Raw genomic sequence first — 19593 nt, 5'->3', positions numbered from 1 at the left:
TGAGAAATATGTGAGCCAAGTAAATATCTCTTGAGAATATAATATATACTAGATTTTAATCCGCGCGTCCGCGCGGATGTATTTTTTAAAAAATATGTTTTTATTTGTTTTTCATGTCAATAATATTTGGGCTGGGCAAAATACCAGAATCTGAAGAACCGATCTCGATCCGAAAAAGTAGCTCCAAACCTGAACCAAAATTGATTAAATATCCGAATTATTCAAAATTTTAGTTTTTGGTGAACCGAAACCGAAACCGAATCCGATCCAAACTGAAGTATTTTGGATACCCGAATGTATCCGAAATAGATTTATATACTTATATATTAATTATTTTTAGATGTAATGTATATAAAAACATCTAGAATATATATGAAACTTTAAAGCTTGTTTAAATACTTGAAAATATATACAAATAATCAATTGTAAATATCAAAAATATTTAAAATAATTATTGATTTTCTATCCAAATATTTGAACTAAACAAATTTATATGTTAAGTTTAGGTATTCTGACATATATTATTCAAATTTATATTTATTATATAATTTTGTTTATAGTTTTTGAGAAATTTAAAGAATATAATGAATTTTAAAATTTTAAAAATAATTTAAATGAGTTATCCGAACTCGAACTGAACCCGCAAAAATCCAAAATGAACACGAACTGAAATTTAGAAATATTTCAATGAGGCTGAAATCTTTGACCCCGGAAACCCGAAACCCAAACGGACCTGAACCGAACATGATTAGGTACCAGGTAGATAGTTTTTATAATATAATAGATTTTCAATTTTTTTAAAAAATATAAGTACATTACTTTTTTTTCTTAATATGCTGCAATCTATGTTTCCAAACAAACATCTTTTTTAAACTGCAATCTATGTTTCCAAACAAACCTCTTTTTTAAAACTGCAATCCATATTTTCAAACAAACTTTTTTTTTAAAAACTGCAATCCATATTTTCAAACAAACTTTTTTTTTAAAACTGCAATCCATGTTTCCAAACAATTTTTTTTTTAAATTGTTATCCATGTTTCCAAAAAAAATCTAATTTGTACTTGAGTTTTAATAAGATAGATATTATTTTAATAAATAGAGAATATTATTTATTGGTAATCTATAATTTAATAAGTAAGTTGGATTCAAATAATATCATTTATTGGTAATCTAAAATTTAGAAAGTTTTTTTGTCAAAAAAGAAAGATTGCGATTTCTAAATTATTTTTATGTGATTTTGATATAAACATAGAATATTTTTATTGATATATTGGTTATCTAAATTATAGGAAGAAGTTTGGACCCAAAATGAAAATATAACAATTTTTGAATTATTGTTTGCGGTTTTAATAAATAGTGAATATTTTTAAAGAATGTGTGTGTTCAATATCATTAGTTTATTTTATTATATTGTGATTTTAATCAAGACATAATTCGTTTGTGTTAGTATTTATGTATGTTATATCAAACATGATAACCAAATGATAACCGGTTTAAGTTTGTATTTTATGTATATTATATGAAAAACGATAATCAAATGCTGAGCAAAAAAATCAAATTCTAACCGGTTTGATTTAGTATTTATGTATATTATATGAAAAATGTGGATATTAGATGATGAAAACTTAACATACAAATTAACACGACCCATTTATATTGGTGCAGGTAAAATCAATATGGGTGAGGATGAAAAATTACGTGGATGGACCTTTCCTAAGAACACAGTTATGTTAAGCATGTTCTGAAAAGCAAGGTTTATAGTATGTTGGTGTTAGGAAGAAGGTATTTCACCTAGTACGATAGTTTTAATGTTAAAATATGTTTTATTGGTGAGAAAACACTATATAAGTTTTAGCTTCAATGATTTATATTTTGTTGTTCTAGTGGTCGAGATAACTTATAAATGGATAGATAGAGACATAAGTCTTAAAAAGTAACTGAATTTATTGTGTATCCACGTTTTTAGAAATTAAGTATCAATTTTGGAAAAACCAAAATTATTTAAAATTAAATTTATTTATTAATTATTTCAATGGCATTCTATTATAAATATTGTGTAAGTCTAAGGGTTAGTCTAATTTTGTACTGAAGTGTTATTGGTTTATATGTTTTGATTGATTTAGAAATCTATATAGTATTTATAAATCCATGTAAAATATGCAAATCCGGAGGTTTTCCCTCGGATTTGAGTCTTTGTATTTTTAACTAAAAAATCCAAACAAATCCATTCAAATCCATTATTAAATCAAATATATTAGTAAATCTGTACGATTGAATAACACTTGATTTGATATAAAATTTATGAATCATTAAACTAATAACACATGATTTTAATACAGATTTGAAAATCATAGAACCAATAACACTAGATTTAATTCGGATTTTCAAATCCATTAAAATACAATAACCAATAACCCCTACTAATAGATTAGATCGGTAGAGATACGATAGCCAAGTAAACATTTATTTTGGAGTGTGTGGACCAAAACTTTTACTTGAAATGAAATTTTGTAATCTTTCTCGATATAGATTTCCCTTTAGAAAGCGTTTTTAGACACGACCGTGTTTACACCGACGAGTGATTAGCAAGGAGAGTAAGTGGATGAAATAATAGGGGGCGAGATACAAAAGTAGCAATAAGTTTGGGGTTGTATAGAAATTTTCCAAAAAACGCGGGAACGTATCATTATTTGGAAACCGAGAGTAGCCACGTAGGATAAATCACGTGTGGTGGCCCTATACGTGGCGCAATATGTACCGCTAATTTTCTGACGAAACCTAAGCCAAGAGTTTGTGAAGAAGTTTCTGGAAGCAAAAGAAGTGTAGTTATGGTCCATAGGTACGTCGGCGAAATTAGCCAGTAGGGTTGCTTCAATGATTTATAATTACACGTTGCAGGCCATGAGACAAAGTGACTCATCTTGTAGGGCACACAAGAACCTGAGCTAGCTATCACAGCTTTTGTCGCATCATGATTTGTTTTGTTTTCTAAATAGAACAGAATTGCCAAGAAGTCAATAATTTTTTTTTCTTACATCCTATGTCGGTTGTTTAGATGAACCAACCAAGTTGAAAATTGAGGATGAAAGCAAATTTAGAATAGAATCAGAATTAGTTTGATTATCGGTCCTATAGATGTGATTCGGTTGACTGATAAAGTCATTGTTTCAAAAAAAAATTGGTTAAAACCTCACATTGATAGCTTAGAAAATCGACACTAGTATAATAACCTAAATATATCAACCAGTTCCTAATTGGTTTTGAGATAAGCCAAACTTTAACTTCTTGAATTATTTGCGCAGGTTCAAGATTTAGGTACAGTGTTATTTGTTGGAAAAAGAGGAATGGTAGAAGCTCTGCCTTCTCTCTAAGATTAAGAGAGAGAGAGAGTCTTTGTGGTGGTTCCTCACGACGGTACTGACTCTGGCACACGGTGATCTCCTCGACGTGGTGTGGCCGGCTCTGACTCCGGCGTCGCACCTTTCTCACGGTGGACGGCTGGCTTTTTGACTCCGGTGTTGTACCTGGCTTTAAGGTGAACGGTCGGCTTTAAGATCTGCGTCGTCTGATCCTTCGCAGTCGACGGCGGTTTTATTTGGAAGCGTTCTCTGACTTTTCTCTCGGCGGATGAGATCTCGTGATGATTCCGATGGAAGCTCTCTGGCGTTGAGTTTGTGATGATGAGGATGTAAGAGAACAAGAAGGATGAGATCTCAGAGATGGCTTGCTGAAGCTCTCCGGTGAAAGAGTGGGTGACGAAGTTGGGTACGGTGGTTTGTCTCCGGCGTGATTCGGCGAAACATTCGGCGTTTCGTTTTTCTTCGGCGAAAATCTCGACCTTTGGATCACGGAGTGTGATCGTATGACGCGTGTTGCGTGCTTTCGGTGGGTTCAATACGTGGCGTCCATGCGAGTTGACCAGACGCATGTGTCGCGTGATGATGGATTCAACGCGTGGATGAACACGAGTGTGGGTTTGGGCTTTTAGGCCCAGGTTTTATGTTTGCCTTTTGTTTCGGGCTTTGGTGTATTTTTTTTTTATTGTAGTTTGGTTTTTAGGCTTTTGGCCCTTTATTAAATAAAATTAGATGGCAAAAAAAAAGGTATAGTGTTATTTACTGTTGAAAAGTATAATTATAACAATTTTTTTGTTATCATCAATTATAATTTATCATTCAAGAGCAGAAACAGATCTAATCAAAAGTACAGTATATTACTATATTATTCTTATGTGTCATTCGCCTTGTATATATACTTTTTGTTTCTCATAGTTTAGGCCTTACATATATAGTGCATCTGCTACTACATTTTTCTTACCTTGTTTGTAGTTGATGACATAAAGAAATTTTTCTATGAACTCTACCCACCTTGCATGTCTCATGTTCAGCTTCTGGTGTCCTTTGAGATGTTTAAGAGATTCATGATCTGTATGGATCACAAATTCTTTAGGCCAAAAATAGTGCTGCCACGTCTGAAGGGCTCTCACCAGTGCGTACAACTCCTTGTCATAGGTAGGGCAGTTCAGAGCAGCACCTCCTAGCTTTTCACTTAAATAAGCTATAGGTCTCTTCTCTTGCATCAACACAACTCCAATACCTACTCCTGAGGCATCACATTATATCTCAAAAGTTTTAAGAAAGTTAAGTAACACAAGTAATGGGGCATTAGATAATCTTTCTTTCAACAATTGGAATGCCTTATCTTGGGCGTGACCCCATAAGAATCCCACACTCTTCTTTATAACCTCAGTGAGTGGGGCAGCAATAGTAATGAAGTCTTTTACAAACCTTCAGTAGAAACCAGCCAATCCATGAAAGCTCCGGACCTCTCCAACGGTCTTAGGCGTCGGCCATTCCCTGATAGCTCTCACTTTCTCCTCAACTTTAGCCTTGATCATGAGGGTTTCCATCTCAAGATGATACTCTTCTACGCTCCTTGTTCCTTGAGATAGTTTCCTGAGTTTCTTGTGGAGATCGCGCCCATAGTGGATGGGAACAAATTTGTTTCTCATAACCTCCTTCATCTCATGCCATGAAGTTATTGATTCATCATTGCGTCTCCTGATGCTGGAGAGATTTTGCCACCACGTAATAGTATATCCCTCAAACTCTGTTGCGGCTAGCCTGACTTTCCTCTCCTCACTGAACCTTTGAAGCTTGAATAAAGCATCCATCTACTGTTCCCACTCAATGTATGCGTCTGGATCAGCCTTTCCCTGGAAGGGTGGAATCTTAAGCTTAAGATTGCCAAAGCTATCATCATGCTGACGTCTGTGGTTGTGGTTGTTGTTGTTGTTGTTATTGTTGTTGTTGTTGTTGAACCTATGAGGTCCTCTACCGTCTTCCTCATCAGCAAGTTCTTCTCGTTCCTCATCCTTCTCAGCTTGTTCCCCTCTCCTAGCACGTATGGGTTGTCGTGCCAAGGCTCCTCGAACTTTTCCAGCTATACATGCAGGATCAACTTCACGAGGGTTAGCTTGCGCATAAATCTGTTCGACATGTCCTCTTAATTGGTGTGTAACATCCGCGAGCATGGCCTGAAATTGCACTTGATCAAGAGCAATGCGTTGCACTGGTGGTTCGTCTACATTCTCCCCATCTCTTCTTGCGTCAGCCATGGTACCTACAACAAGTTCTTATCACAAGTTAGCTTATTAAATCTCTCTCTCACTCAGTTTTACTCGTCCAATGTCCCTGCTCTTCCCACAAGCTCAGTTCAAGACAAAGTTCAATCACCTAAGACTTAGAACCTTAACCCCAAACGTGTACAGATAGAAAGATTGCAAGAATTTTAGGCACCAAACTGCTTTACCACCCCAGCTGGATTACTCTTCAACTTATTCTTTGCTGGATTTCTCTTCGGCAGATAATAATAATTATTATTTTTATTTTTTTATTTGGATCTTTGATCTTTTTAAGGGGTCGGCCGGTTCAGCTTACAACAGATAAAAAGATAAGAAAAGTGTTTGATGGATGATCTAAGTAAACAGACTCTAACCCTAACCTTCAAGTGGCTCATGCATTCTTTAATTGATGTACACAATCATCTTGGCATAGCCTGAAGACGCAGGAGCTACTTGATTTTAGAAAACATACCATGCATGTATGACATGGAGTTTTATGATAAAATTAATAAATAACAGAATAAGAGGAGATATTAGATTGTGTATTCTTTAATATATTATAGATATTGATTACAAAGTAAAAAAAATGAATCTGGAAAGAACGTATAATATATATCGACAATCCAATTTTTGTTTTAAACAAACTTGTTCAGTAAATGCCAATGATCAAGACTCATCCAAGCAATCCAGTAGTAATCTGTCTATTCACATGTTCATGCGTTTAACAAAGGCAATGAGAAGGGAAACAAACCAATCTGTGCGACAAAAACTCACACGAAAATAACCACTTCCAATATCCTTATATAGTTACAATCCTCAGAAGAACATAAACGTAACACATGCATATTGGCACATCAGAAGCAAAACATAAAAAGGAAAAGAATGGATGTTGGAAATCGCAAGAACGATGAAGCAAGTGTGTTTCGGATGCCTCTTCACTACCCAAGATACTCTAAAAGAAGATTACCTAGACATGCCAGAGTGGAAACTGGACAGAAATTTATCAGATTACATAGACAAGCGAGACTTTGCTATAGGAGCTTTCCTTTGGATTTCAACTCACAATGCAAAGCTTTATCAAGACAAGTCATCGCCACCAGACTGAAGAAATATATAAAATGAGCTATTGCACAAGGTTTTGAAATTAGTCAATTACTAAGTTTATGCTATGTAACCGATAAATGATGTACGGGCTTCAAACTTCCTAGTTATTCAAAAAATGATGTTGAGTAATACAGAAACATGTAAATCAGGAGTTTCTTATACAATTATGGAAGCAGTTAAAACAAGCGTCAGGATAAACATTAATGTTGGGTTTAAGGCCATACAAAACTAATAAAGGCTCAATAAGCTGAACATAGTCCACCACATCCCACTAATGCAAAACAACTTAGAAACCATTGTTTACGGAATAGAGCCGATACTCTTAATTCTGAACCTAGGCTATATATCATTGTTTGAACAACACAGTTACTTGGTACTTAAGTTTTAAGATTGAACATTTGAACATATTGTACCAGCCTTATGAAAGCATTATTTATGTTATATATTAATTGTTGTTATGCATGAATTAGTATTAGTTATAAGAAATGAATACCATGATCTTTATCAAATTTTATTTATTATATTAACACATCATAAGTTTAGAAGCAAATTGATTTTGAAAAAATTGGCCTAGTCGCATGAGTATCTATGCCATCTACCATCACTGGTGGTGGTCTCCCCCAATGAACTGGCGACCTATGGTGTGGATCATTGTAATCCAGATGACCATCTTTTTTTTTTCCAACTATGATATTATTTATTAAAAAGTTTACAAACATAAGGCCCAAAGTAAAGGGCATCCAGACTAAAACCTTCAAGCCCAACTTTAAAACAAAAAGAGGCCCAAACAAAGGTCCATTCAACCCAAACCGAAAACAAGACTCGACAATCCTGCTACGTGTCAAAACCACAATGACACAGAGAACACGTGTCGGAGCCTCCCATCGCTTTCACCACTCGAAATAACCCGCCGGAACCCACCAGACGTTCACCGGAACCGACGCATCTGAACCACGATCAATGAAACCACACCGGTTTCAACCAAACTCCATCATCTTCCTCGCTTGATTCAACGTCTTGGGAGAGCATCATCGGACAATCGAGATCTTATCTCAAGACTGCAAGCCACCAAACCACCCACAAATCGACTCATCTCCTCGACCGAACCTTGCGGGCCGTATAACGCCATGCAAACCCGATCTAAGGCAGAACCACACAGATCTACGAAATCACCAGAGACTAAAACGTCTACCATCAATCCTCTATGACCGACATACAACATGCGACATCAATATCAGATCGAGAGACAGAGTATCGGATGAAGCACAAATTCGTAGATCGACGAAATCAGGATTAACCCAAGGACAAAGCCGACGATAGCGGGACTGAAAAAGCCACCGCTTCCCGGAAACGTAAGCCGGCGAAGTAGAAGCTAGAAGCCTCCCCTTCCCAGAGACAAAGCGGACGAACACCACCGTAGATTAGGTGTCTCCGAGACCAAAACAGAAGCGATACCCACTGTTCGGAAGGGAACCACCGCGACTCTCTATCTCTCAGAGAGAGAGGAGAGAGAGTCTACCATTCCCCCCGTCGAAATATACAGTCACCTGTTTCACATGTACCCTTCATTTCTAATCCCTTTTAAACATTTGAATTAAAATAAAATTAGTAATTTTAATAAAAAGATATAATATAAATACATAACTGAATTCTACTTATATAGTCTTTTTATACAAAAGATAGGCACTCTCTCTGTTTTCTTTTACATGACGTTGTATGATTTTTACCCAGATTAAGGCATTAATACAATATCATTTTTACCATTCTTAATAAATTTAATATCATCTCTCGTATTCCACTTCGAAACTTGAATTTGTTAATGACAGAAGGGTAAATAAAAGTCATTGGTCATTATTTTTTGCATAGTTTTTTTGTAAACGTCAAATATATTGAAACAACGATTCTAAAACGTTAATTAAAAGAAAATGGAAAGAGCGTGTAAAAGGGTCTACATGGTAGGTTAAATCAGTTTCCAAGTCTATTAAGAATTAACTCCACCATAAAATTAAAACCTGTGCATCAAGAGTCGGGTCTGGCCGTGCAATAGATGCAATGACCATGAAGCTAGAAAGTATTGTAACTAGAAACAAGCTTGTCTTCACCATTGTTTTAGCGACTGGGGTGGGGTGAGGGGGTTAGTTGTTGCGAGAAAAAAAGAGGAAGCAAATTTATAAATATAAGATATTTGCCTTAGAAGCAGATGTCTGACCATGATTAACCCGGAGTTTTTAGAGTGGGTTTTTAACGGAAATTAAAAAACTGTTTCTTAACTTTTAACTAAAAAAACTAAGAGCCGGTTCTTAAAGTTCTTATTTAAGAACCGGTTCTTAGTTTTTTTAGTTAAAAGTTAAAAAACAGTTTATTAACTTCCGGTAAGAACCACATCCTTAGAACACCGAGTTAATCATGTTTTAATTACCTAATATTTTTTGTCCTAAGTTACCAAATAATTAACATAAGATTTTTCAATGTTTCTGGTCAATTTTGATATTTGTATGCTGGTCTTGTAGATCCCAAAATTATTCCATAAAGATACTTGTATTTATTTTCTGTTTAAATTGTACAAATGTCATTATGATTTGTCAGGAAGAGCTAAGAGCATCATTAACCCTAACAACTCATTAGGGGTGCTTAAATTTTTTTTTTCTTTTTCTTTTCTGACTAATAAAAAAAAAATTAGAAAATGAGCAATCGCGGGCCGCCACATGTCGTTGGAGCCCGCAAACAGAACAAAACAACGACGCTTAAAGAAGCATCAGAAGCACCGCTGCTTCTTCTTCTTCTTCTCTTTCTTTTTTTTTTTAATTAAAAAATTGTTAACCACTCCTTAAGCAACCATGGATAATGGTGGTCTAACTAATTGTTCCCTAAAAATTACCTAAACAATTAACATAAATATTAAATGCCACGGGTGAAATTTGATGTTTTCTCCCATTTCTTTCTTTTTTTTTGATCAATCTCCCATTTTTTTTATTTCAAGATTCTAACTTCTATTTATCTATATATATAAAAAGATGGTATCTCTCTTCTAGACGCGCCACTTCAACAGACAAGTGAGAAAGTCGAGCTTTGTGGGCATGATACATGTCCCAGACGAGCAAAACTCATCGTTTCATTTATTCTAGAATTATATGGGCTTTTATCGTTACTCATTCTCATCTTGCTATCATGTTTAAACCAATTAAGTACTTTAGGTTTTCTCTTAGTCGTCTTCTCACCTTCCTTTTGCCGATTTACTCAGAAAACTAAAGCATTCATCAACTCATAAAGTCGTCTCCATCTTCCATTAAAATTCCCTTAAATTTGAGCTTTAAGGTGATTACCTCACTGTTGAATCATAAATCCAGTAACAAGAGATTTATAGACTAAACATAGATATAAGTATGATTAATGGGGCCAAAGGTTTCGTTTAATGAAGTGTTTACAAAAAGCCGAAGCGAAGGATAAAAGAAGAACTCGTAGTCGTAAAGACGAACTCGGGATTCTCTCTACTTTATCTCTCTAGTCTTTCCTTCTCTATTTCACTGCCCCTTCTTCATAATCCTTTTTCCTCCTTTTATAGACTTTAGTTGCGTGGTTTTGTGGATCCGTTATGATTACTTTCTGACCCGCTACAGTGATCGGCGGGTTGTCAGTAAGTAGGTTCGGCGCTGTGGTAGGAGTCTCGGCCTATTCTTTCCTGTCGTTCGGTGGCGTGTTGTCAGGTCGTCTCAGGGAGTTGGTGAACCGCTTACCTCGATGTGATGATGGCATTCGGCGCGGGCCTTGCTTACTTTTTTGGGCTTCGTCGCGTTGCTCCTGTCTTGGGCTCAGTTTTAGGACCGGGCTGAGTTAGCTCATGGGCCTTGGTACTTAGCGAGGCCCATATCCAACACCCACTACACTCACTCTGGAGTATTCAATCGACCTCTTTGCATTCCAAGCCAACAGACTGAAGCTGCGAGTATAAATATCACACATATTGCACCCATGAACAACACAAATTCAACAAGATCGAGAAGAAAGCTGTTCTAAATGATATGCTCTTTATCAATTAAATGCTCGAAAGAGAATGAGAAGTAGCTCTACGATATCAATTAAATGTATAGGCTTAATCTTCAACCATATAGTGTTAATTGTGTAAGCATAATCACACTCTCATTCTGTTATTTTAAATCTCTTTGGATTGATCAGTAACATCATCTTAGTAACCTACAAATCTAATGTTATGCTCTTTCTGACACAAGAGAGTTGTGTAGATTTGGAAAACTCTTTTTGTGACATTTTAAATGATGTCATCTTTTTATGAGATAATATGATTTTTTGTGTCTGTCTGGGGTTGAAGTTTGAGAAAAGGTGGTAACGTTTTTTATTTTAAAAGCTGGTAGCTTTGGTTGTAAAGCTATGTTTGGATGATTAGATCTTGTTATGCTTCTTTGTTTTCTTAGTTGATTCAAGAAGGTGATATTACGAGAGTTCAAGCGTGGATCACTCTGAAGCGTCCCAAATTCCCAATGGACTCTTCGCATGAAGGACACGTAGCATCACCTGTGTCCTCAGTTTCTTCTTCCGGCGGCACGTGGAAGGACAACAATCACAAACCGATTACATATGTAGGGTTTCTCTGGTTCTATGTTATTTGACCCGTTTGTAATAAGCCAAACCTTGCAAAAGAGCCCATTGGGCTAGTTTTAATGAAATATTGCCAACAAAAAAAAATAAAAATAAAAAACATTATGGGAGGTATATTTATTTAACGTAACGTTCCGTTCTGAGTTCTAGTGAGCAGTGGCCATTGCCATTGAGGCCAATAGTGGCCTCCTTTTTATTCACTTCGTTTATAAATTAAAACATAATTCATCATTTCAAGTGTATATAGTTTATATTATTAAAATTAAAGTAATATTTGAAAATATAAATAGCAGTATAAATAGAAATGTTTGAAAATATAGATAGTAGTATAAAAAAATAAGTATCGTGTTTTTTTAGTAATTTCATTAATATAATTACATTATTTTTTATTCTATATTTCATTCAATTTAACAATTTCAGTAATTATATTACTTTACCTATATATCACATCATTAATTAATTATATTAGGAAAATTAATATCAAAAATATCACATTCATAGGATTACTTTTCATGTTTACATTAATTACTTTTACCCTAACTTTTAATAAAGGGTAAAAGACACTTATATCTCATAGGTTTAACGAATCTAGACTTAGGGTTTAAAGTTGAGGGGTATGGTAGGTTTTTTGGAATGTGAAATTTATGATTATAATAAATATATAAATAAATACTTAAAAAATATATAAAAAATTTTAAAAATAATTTCAAACATAATTTTTGATTTTCAAAAAGAAATTTTGAAAAAAATAAATAAAAAATTTCGAAAAAAGAAAAAAATTTATAAAAAAGTTCGAATTTGAAAAAGTATAATTCGAAAACATAAAAAAACTTATTTTCATTTATTTAAATAATGATTTATTATATATATAGATAACAATGGCTTTTGCTACTTAACGAAGAAGATATTTTTGAAAATGTCAATTTAGTGGTGGTAAAGATGAAAAGTGATACCATGAAAGTGGTAAACATGAAATTTCTCCATTATATTACCACAATAATAATAGTGCAGATTTTTATTTATTAGGTTTCAACATTAACTTTGTGTCAATTATAAAATTAAAAATGTAAAATAACTGGATTTTGCATATGGTTAACTGTTCGGTTTAGTTTGTTTTACTAAAAAAAAATTATTTTACTTTCAATCGGTAGAAAATTACATAGCCAAAAACATAACTCAAAAACATATTTTTGTGAATAAAATAATAACTTAAATCAAAATAATAAAAATATATTACATTTATTTTCACTTAATTTTCATTCCATATAATTATTTTACTAAAAACCTCTATTTATTTCACTAAATTTAGCCAAACACATAGAATTTTTTTTTTATTAGTTTATAAAATCAGTTAGACATGAACATTAACTATCTATTTATGTACAGATTATTCTTTTCGGGTATCGTTTTTTTTTTGAAACTAAGTCATGCTTGAATATTATAAATTTATGTATGAATTTTGAGTTGGTTTCTTATGGGTCTGGATGAGTCTGATGTATAGGAACTTAAAAATTTCTAAATGATAAATGTATTTAAAACGAGTTCGGATATTTGTACGAAAAATAATCATATTACCCGATTCGGTTCAGATCTTTTGAACTAAAAATTTCTAAATGATAAATGTATTTAAAACGAGTTCGGATATTTGTACGAAAAATAATCATATTATCCGATTCGGTTCAAATCTTTTGAATACAATTAGTTATATTACGACACATGTAAGATATATAACATTAATTATGAAAAACAAATATCAATGTATAAAAATATAGGATCAATCAAAAACTTTTATAATTTTTATTTTTCTTTTTGACATGAGACCTAGTTTATTTATTCTTGTTGGATATATACTTGAATATGTGGGTAAAGACTCGTATATCCAAAATAAAGAATTTCTCTCTCCTTTTGCTCCGTCATCTCTCTAAATCTGACACAAAGGAAGAATTGAGAGGAGACCTCTACCGAAGTTTCTAATAGTCTCATCTCCGGTTAGTAAGGTTGTTTCAGGGAAGCGATGTTTCTCTTTATACCGCTATCGCCAGCTTCTCTTTCCGGGGAACAGTGGCTCTGACAGCACCGATTTCGTCGGCTTTCGTGTCCGGGAAAGCGGTGGCTCTGATAGCACCGTTCTTTCGCCGGCTCCTTCTCCGGTTTGATCCGAAATCAAGTTCTCGATCTACGCTCTTGCTCTTCCTCTGTTCAATCGACTCTCGATCTGAAAATCTGTATGAATTTTTTGGATCGATCGAAGATGATTGTTGTTCTTCAAAGCGTGGATCGATGGTGTTTGAGATCTATAGGTTTTCATCGGTTTTGGGCTCCAAGGTGGAGTTGGGTCGCGCTTTTGCTCTGACCTCGGCGGAAGCTGTTGTACTCTTCCGGTGGAGGTCTGATTATTGCGGCGACGAAGTTTGAATGCCGATGAAGGGGTGGGGCTTTGATCTTAGGACACGTGCCCCTCTAATGGTGTTTCGGTCAAGACGTGGCGGCCTGGTGATGCCTGTCTCTCGCAATGAGGATTACGACACGTGTCATGATCACGCATCTCGCGGGAAGGAAGAGACGCCTTTCTGGGTTAGGACGATGGGCTTAGGGCCCAATAGGTGTACGGTTTGGTTAGCCCTAGTGTGTTTGAACTTCATGGTTGTATCCTTGTTTACGTTTTGGGCTTGGTTCTTTGGGTCTTGTCCCTTTAATAAATTTTAGATGGTAAAAAAAAATAAAAAAAAACTCGAATATGCGGGTCAAACAAGATATTCAAGGAATTCAAATTCTAGTTCCTGAACCGTGGTCTGTTAAATTTTTTTTTCCGAACCGTGGTATATGAATTTAAAACAAATAGTCATCATCCTTTCTCAGATCAATGTCTCTAAATCCTTTAGCATTTACATTTTTCTGGTAACTGGTTTATCCTTTAGCATTTAATATAGAGTCAAATACAGTACACACCCTCGTTTGCATTATTTCCAAACTTAAGCGAAAGTCAATATATATATCAGACCTCACGTAGTCACGTGGAAGTTTCATACTTTCATCTTACGATCGCTATATTTATATTCTCACTACACATCTTACTTGGTTCTTATTCAAACTTCTAAGTTCTAACTGACAAAATTACATAAGGACCCCAAATTATAGAGAGAATAAACTATAAAAGCAAATATTTCGGCTCTAATTTTGTAAGCTTATTACCTTTTAGACTGAGAAAAAGTTTGACAAAAAAAGAAGAAAATCAAATAAAAATCATCAAAAACTTAAAATATAGTATAGTTCAAGGTCAAGTCAACTTTTTCTCCTTTTCTACAGATGATTTTTCACTGTCAAACCAGAAGACTCGTTACGAAATATGGATCTTTGAATTGACAATTGAGGCCAAGGGTAATTATAGTAATCTTGAAATGGGTCCACAACCAGGGATAGTGTGTAGAAGAGACAAGGCGTGTCTAGAGAAGCTCGCTCAAACTTTTGCACCAACACCTAAAAGTTCAATGGTCCAAAAGGACGGCTCTAGTGGCAAGATAGACAGATAGAGAGAGACCGTAGGAGAGAGTTCTTACAAATCCTACAAGTACAAAGCTTTGCCCCCTGAAACAAATCTTTGGCTCTCTCTCTCTCTGGGTACGGTCTTCCTTTTAATCAAATCGCATAAAAGTTTAGATTTTTATTTTGATTGGTAAATAAAAGTTTAGATTATTTTATGTTTTAGATTTTCTTGCTAGATCTGATTATTTTCCTTGTCTTTTTTTTTTCCTTCAGGTATCTGTTAGAAAACAGATGATGTTCCATGTCTTCTCTGTCTGCTTCATGCAACATGTTGGTTTGGATTTGGTTACAAAACATTTAATCTAGAGTTTAGGATAAGGTTTTCGGATTTTTTCCCTCTCTAGTAATAGTTTCTTGTCGGAGCGTAGCAGGAAAAAATAAATAAAGTTTTTTATATTTATTTTCACTTGTAGAGAAGAAGAGAAAAAAAAAAAGAGTAAAACAATGGCGAATCCTTGGTGGGTAGAGAGTCCAGTGACGTCATCAGCTCCTTCTTTGCACCACAGGAGCAATAACCCTACCATGACCCTGTCGGATCCAAGATTGGACCATGACTTCGCCAACAACAGTGGAAGCCCTAACACTCAGACTCAGAACAGCCAAGAGGAACAGACTAGCCGCGACGAGCTACCCGCGGTGGAGCCCGGATCCGGATCCGGGTCTACGGGTCGACGTCCGAGAGGCAGACCTCCCGGTTCCAAGAACAAGCCCAAGAACCCAGTGGTCGTCACCAAAGAAAGCCCTAACTCGCTGCAAAGCCATGTCCTGGAGATAGCCGCGGGTGCTGACGTGGCGGAAAGCCTAAACGCGTTCGCTCGTAGACGCGGGAGAGGCGTCTCTGTTCTGAGCGGGAGCGGTTTGGTCACTAATGTTACTCTGCGTCAGCCTAGTGCGTCTGGAGGAGTTGTGTCTCTTCGTGGTCAGTTTGAGATCTTGTCTATGTGCGGTGCGTTTCTTCCGACTTCCGGTTCTCCCGCTACAGCCGCTGGTTTGACCATTTACTTAGCTGGAGCTCAGGGTCAAGTCGTGGGGGGTGGAGTAGCTGGACCGCTTATTGCATCTGGACCGGTTATTGTAATCGCTGCTACGTTTTGTAATGCTACTTTCGAGAGGTTACCGATTGAAGATGAGCAGCAAGGAGAGCAGCAGCAACCACAAGTAGAAGAAGCTAAGAAGGAGACTGATGATAATGAGAGTGGGAATGATGGAAACGATGGGTCGATGCAAGCGCAGCAGATGTATAGTATGGGTCCTAGTTTTGTGCCAAATGGTCATCAAATGGGTCAGCAAGACGTGTTTTGGGGTCCTCCTCCGCCTCGTGGTCCTCCTTCGTATTGATAGTTAGATAGGCGGTGGTTGGCTGGACGTGGTTCTTTTAACTGGAATGGAATGATTATATGGTTAGGCTTTTGTTTATTAAGCTCTTAAATTTTTCCTCTTGTGCGGGTAATGACATTTAGCTAGTGTTTGTTTGTGTTTGTGGCGGTGATTACTGGTTTTTTGTGACTAGTTATTTTGATCGGCGGATAGCTTTTTATGGATGTTAAATTGATGGTAGAATCGCATTTGAGCTTTGATGTGTTTCTTCTTTCATTAAGATGTGGAAAAAACTGAGCATTTGTTTTGAAGATAAATGGTTTATGGCTTCTACTTTGAAAGCAATTATGACTTTTTTTTTTGACAAACTTGAAAGCAATTATGACTATCATTCCTTTCTTAATGTCGGTATTTGGTACGTATGAAGTTTATTGATATTTGGCGCTTCTTAAGCCCTTTTGTGTTTTGAAGCATTGTTTGAATCATGTCTTCTCTCTTCAAACTCGTACTAGTTGATACTGATTAGTTTAGTTTGGGTTTTTCGCTCTATTGCTTTGTTCTTATTGAGCTTGTGATAACGGTAGGAGTTGTCAAAGATCTAAGATATTTTACTTTCTGGATATATTACATATAGACTTATTTGGTCTTACAAAATCTTTTTTATGTAACACTTGCAGTACAAGCAAATAAAAAAAAAACAAATGTATGGGAGATTTGGTCCCATCATAACTAAATTCCCCAGCAGTTTGAAGTACAAGAATGCTACTTCATAGTGATTTAGGTACATATTTGTGAACCAGTTGTTGTCATGGTTTTTTTTGGGGTCAATTTGTCATGGATTTTATACCTGATTGTTTATTATTGTTTGTTATCGCTTGTGCATACTAAAATCATCGGTTACTCCTTTATCACGCAAATCTGAAATACAACGAATGTAGATTACCATACACGTTTTTCTATTTTATTACCTAACTAGGGGTATGCCGGCACGTATTGTAGCTATTTCTGATTAAATTTGTAATTCATGTTAAGTTGATGTATGTATAAGTTGCTTGGAAACGCAATATATGATTGTTTTTGGAGGTTGCTGGTTTTTTTGGATGAGAAAAGGTGAGGAATTGAAATATATATAAGATGACAAATAGTTTATCAGATTTTAAATTTAAAAAAAAAAAAGATTACAAAGTAAAGAAGATTACTTTTATATTTTTATTTTTAAGGCATGGAATGGAAGCATCATAGATTACTTTCTCTACAGACTGGACAATTTATTTTTGTACGAAGTCACTAATCAATGCAATCAAAATGAAAATTATGGCCGCAAGTAAGAGAAAAAATTTTGTTTTTATCGCCGTAATATCCGAAGCATACAATGCATACATCGTTTCTCTCTTTTATAGTTCGAAGCCTATTAGTACTCTCTAGGTCAGTGATGATGAAATCGACGTCGAGTCTTGATGTTGCGTTTTGGTTGTAGTCTTTGATAGTAAGAGTAACTTGAAGATCATTCGCTAAGATATTATGGTCGTCTCTTACTTCATTCATCACGTATTAAGTTGTTTTTCAATAAAGTATGTTGAATTGGGGTGGTTGATGTCATGGTATGCTAAATGAATTCCATGCTCTTTATTATTGAATCATTAAAATTACTTTGGTTGTCAATAATAGATGGTAGCTGAAAATCAATTACGGATTGTTGCGTGTTGGGTCTGCGTATGTAGATTTGCAATGTTTGCTTTGGGTTTCCATTTGTAGATCTTGTTTGATGTGAGAGGTGATGAGATATAAGTGGTAAGTTACTCATTTCTTGGATTGTTTGTGAGGGCATAAAGTTCTGAAGAAATGTATTATATAGTGTGAACTAAAATCGAGTATTTAAGTTCCTTCTTCTAAAGTTGGTTTTAATATCATTTATTCATGAGAGTTATTTGTGTAGTTTTAGATGATTTTTTTTTTTAAAACGTGTTTCAGTTTAACTTTTAGCTAGTATGGGAGTTTGATTTGACCCGGTTATCTTTCAGGTTAGTTTGGTTTATTTTATATTTCCTTTGTTTTGCTTTGTATAATTGGAATTGTAATTTCGAAACTCTGATTGTTGTTGTATATGTTCCTTTCAAATTAAGTTATTAATTTTTGATTTAATATGCATTGCAACTCTTTTGGAAAATTATATAAATATGCTAACGTTCAATCTTTTTATTTTTTTAGGTAGTGTATCAAAAAAGGGGTATGCCCACCCTAAAATCACATGGGCTTATCATCAAAACATGGACTTATGTGGACTTATCTTTATAACTAAAAGAAACCCAAATCGAGAAAGCAGCAACGCGCGGAACAAATAAAACGCGTGAGATACACAGACGACTCAACGTGTCGACACGTGGCGAGAAAGCCCTCCCCTCTCAAGAGTGACGTGGACGCCTGAGAAGGCAGATACTTGAACTTTATATATATAGATGTTCATAAAAACGGACAGAACAAAACTTTCGTTTCGAAATTAATACAATACTTTAACATCACTATTATCTCATTAGCACAGCAATTAGCAAATTTTACAAGGGCCTATCACTTCTAAATTCTGAAAATTAGGATTTGTATCCAGAAACAAAAATGTTATATCTGTATAATGGAATTGACTGAGATCTTATGAACAAATTGTATTTGTTCTCAACGGTACTTCTGTATAGATTTATGAGATACAATTAACCCAAATTTTTTTTCAAAAACATCCAGTAGATCTTAGTAAAAATATATTATTAATTTATAATTAAAAAGTTTTTTTCTTTTAAGGGTAAGTATATTCTCAACTTTGACCAAGAACATACCTAAACGAAAATGTCAGATTTTAATATCTTGACTAAATGTAGTGACTTACCAAACGTCTTGGTAATGTGTATATATCAATTCTTCATACTATTTTCTTCTAAACAATCATTTATTGGTTATTTATCAACTAAGAATTCAAACAATATTTTTATGGCATATATTTCACGTATTTCGTTCGTTGATTCTAAGCAGTACAGTAGAAATATTACAAATTAATATTCTGATAAATCAATAAAGAGAGAAATTTATTAAAGGCTTTTTTGCAAAATTGACCTACAACTTAAAGTCAAACACAAAACTAACCTTTTTTTTTTTAAACTTGGTTTTGCCCTATTCACCCCACAAATTCATATAATTTACGAAAATACCATCAATTTTTTTTTTTCGAAAATGACATCTTTACTCTCTCACCCTCATCATCTTCAAGTAATTACAAGATTGCCATTGTCATCAATACCACAACCACCATGAACAACCAATTTGAAGCTCTTAATGCTCCCAAAATCGATTTACCCTTCTTCTTTTTTCCATTCTTGTGAACTAAACACAACATATCTCTCACTTTCTCT

General features: G+C 34.8%; 1 protein-coding gene across 2 annotated transcripts; it reads left to right on the top strand.

Moving 5' to 3' along the window:
* The first annotated feature begins 14841 nt into the window (after positions 1 to 14841).
* LOC106307469 (AT-hook motif nuclear-localized protein 15) lies at positions 14842 to 16526 on the top strand. Of its 2 annotated transcripts, none has more exons than XM_013744436.1 (3): positions 14842 to 14956; positions 15095 to 15200; positions 15295 to 16526. In XM_013744436.1, exon 3 carries the CDS (start codon positions 15326 to 15328, stop codon positions 16217 to 16219), a length of 894 nt encoding a protein of 297 aa, XP_013599890.1. In that variant the 5' UTR covers positions 14842 to 14956; positions 15095 to 15200; positions 15295 to 15325; the 3' UTR covers positions 16220 to 16526. The 2 variants fall into 2 exon arrangements, with proteins under 2 accessions (XP_013599890.1, XP_013599891.1); XM_013744437.1 differs by lacking the exon at positions 14842 to 14956 and adding an exon at positions 14962 to 14989.
* Positions 16527 to 19593: the final 3067 nt, after the last annotated feature.

The sequence above is a fragment of the Brassica oleracea genome, chromosome C8 (genome assembly GCF_000695525.1).
Source record: "Brassica oleracea var. oleracea cultivar TO1000 chromosome C8, BOL, whole genome shotgun sequence".
NCBI classification, from domain to species: domain Eukaryota; kingdom Viridiplantae; phylum Streptophyta; class Magnoliopsida; order Brassicales; family Brassicaceae; genus Brassica; species Brassica oleracea.
Note: the sequence above shows the minus strand (reverse complement) of the source record. Positions and strands in the feature narration are given on the sequence as shown.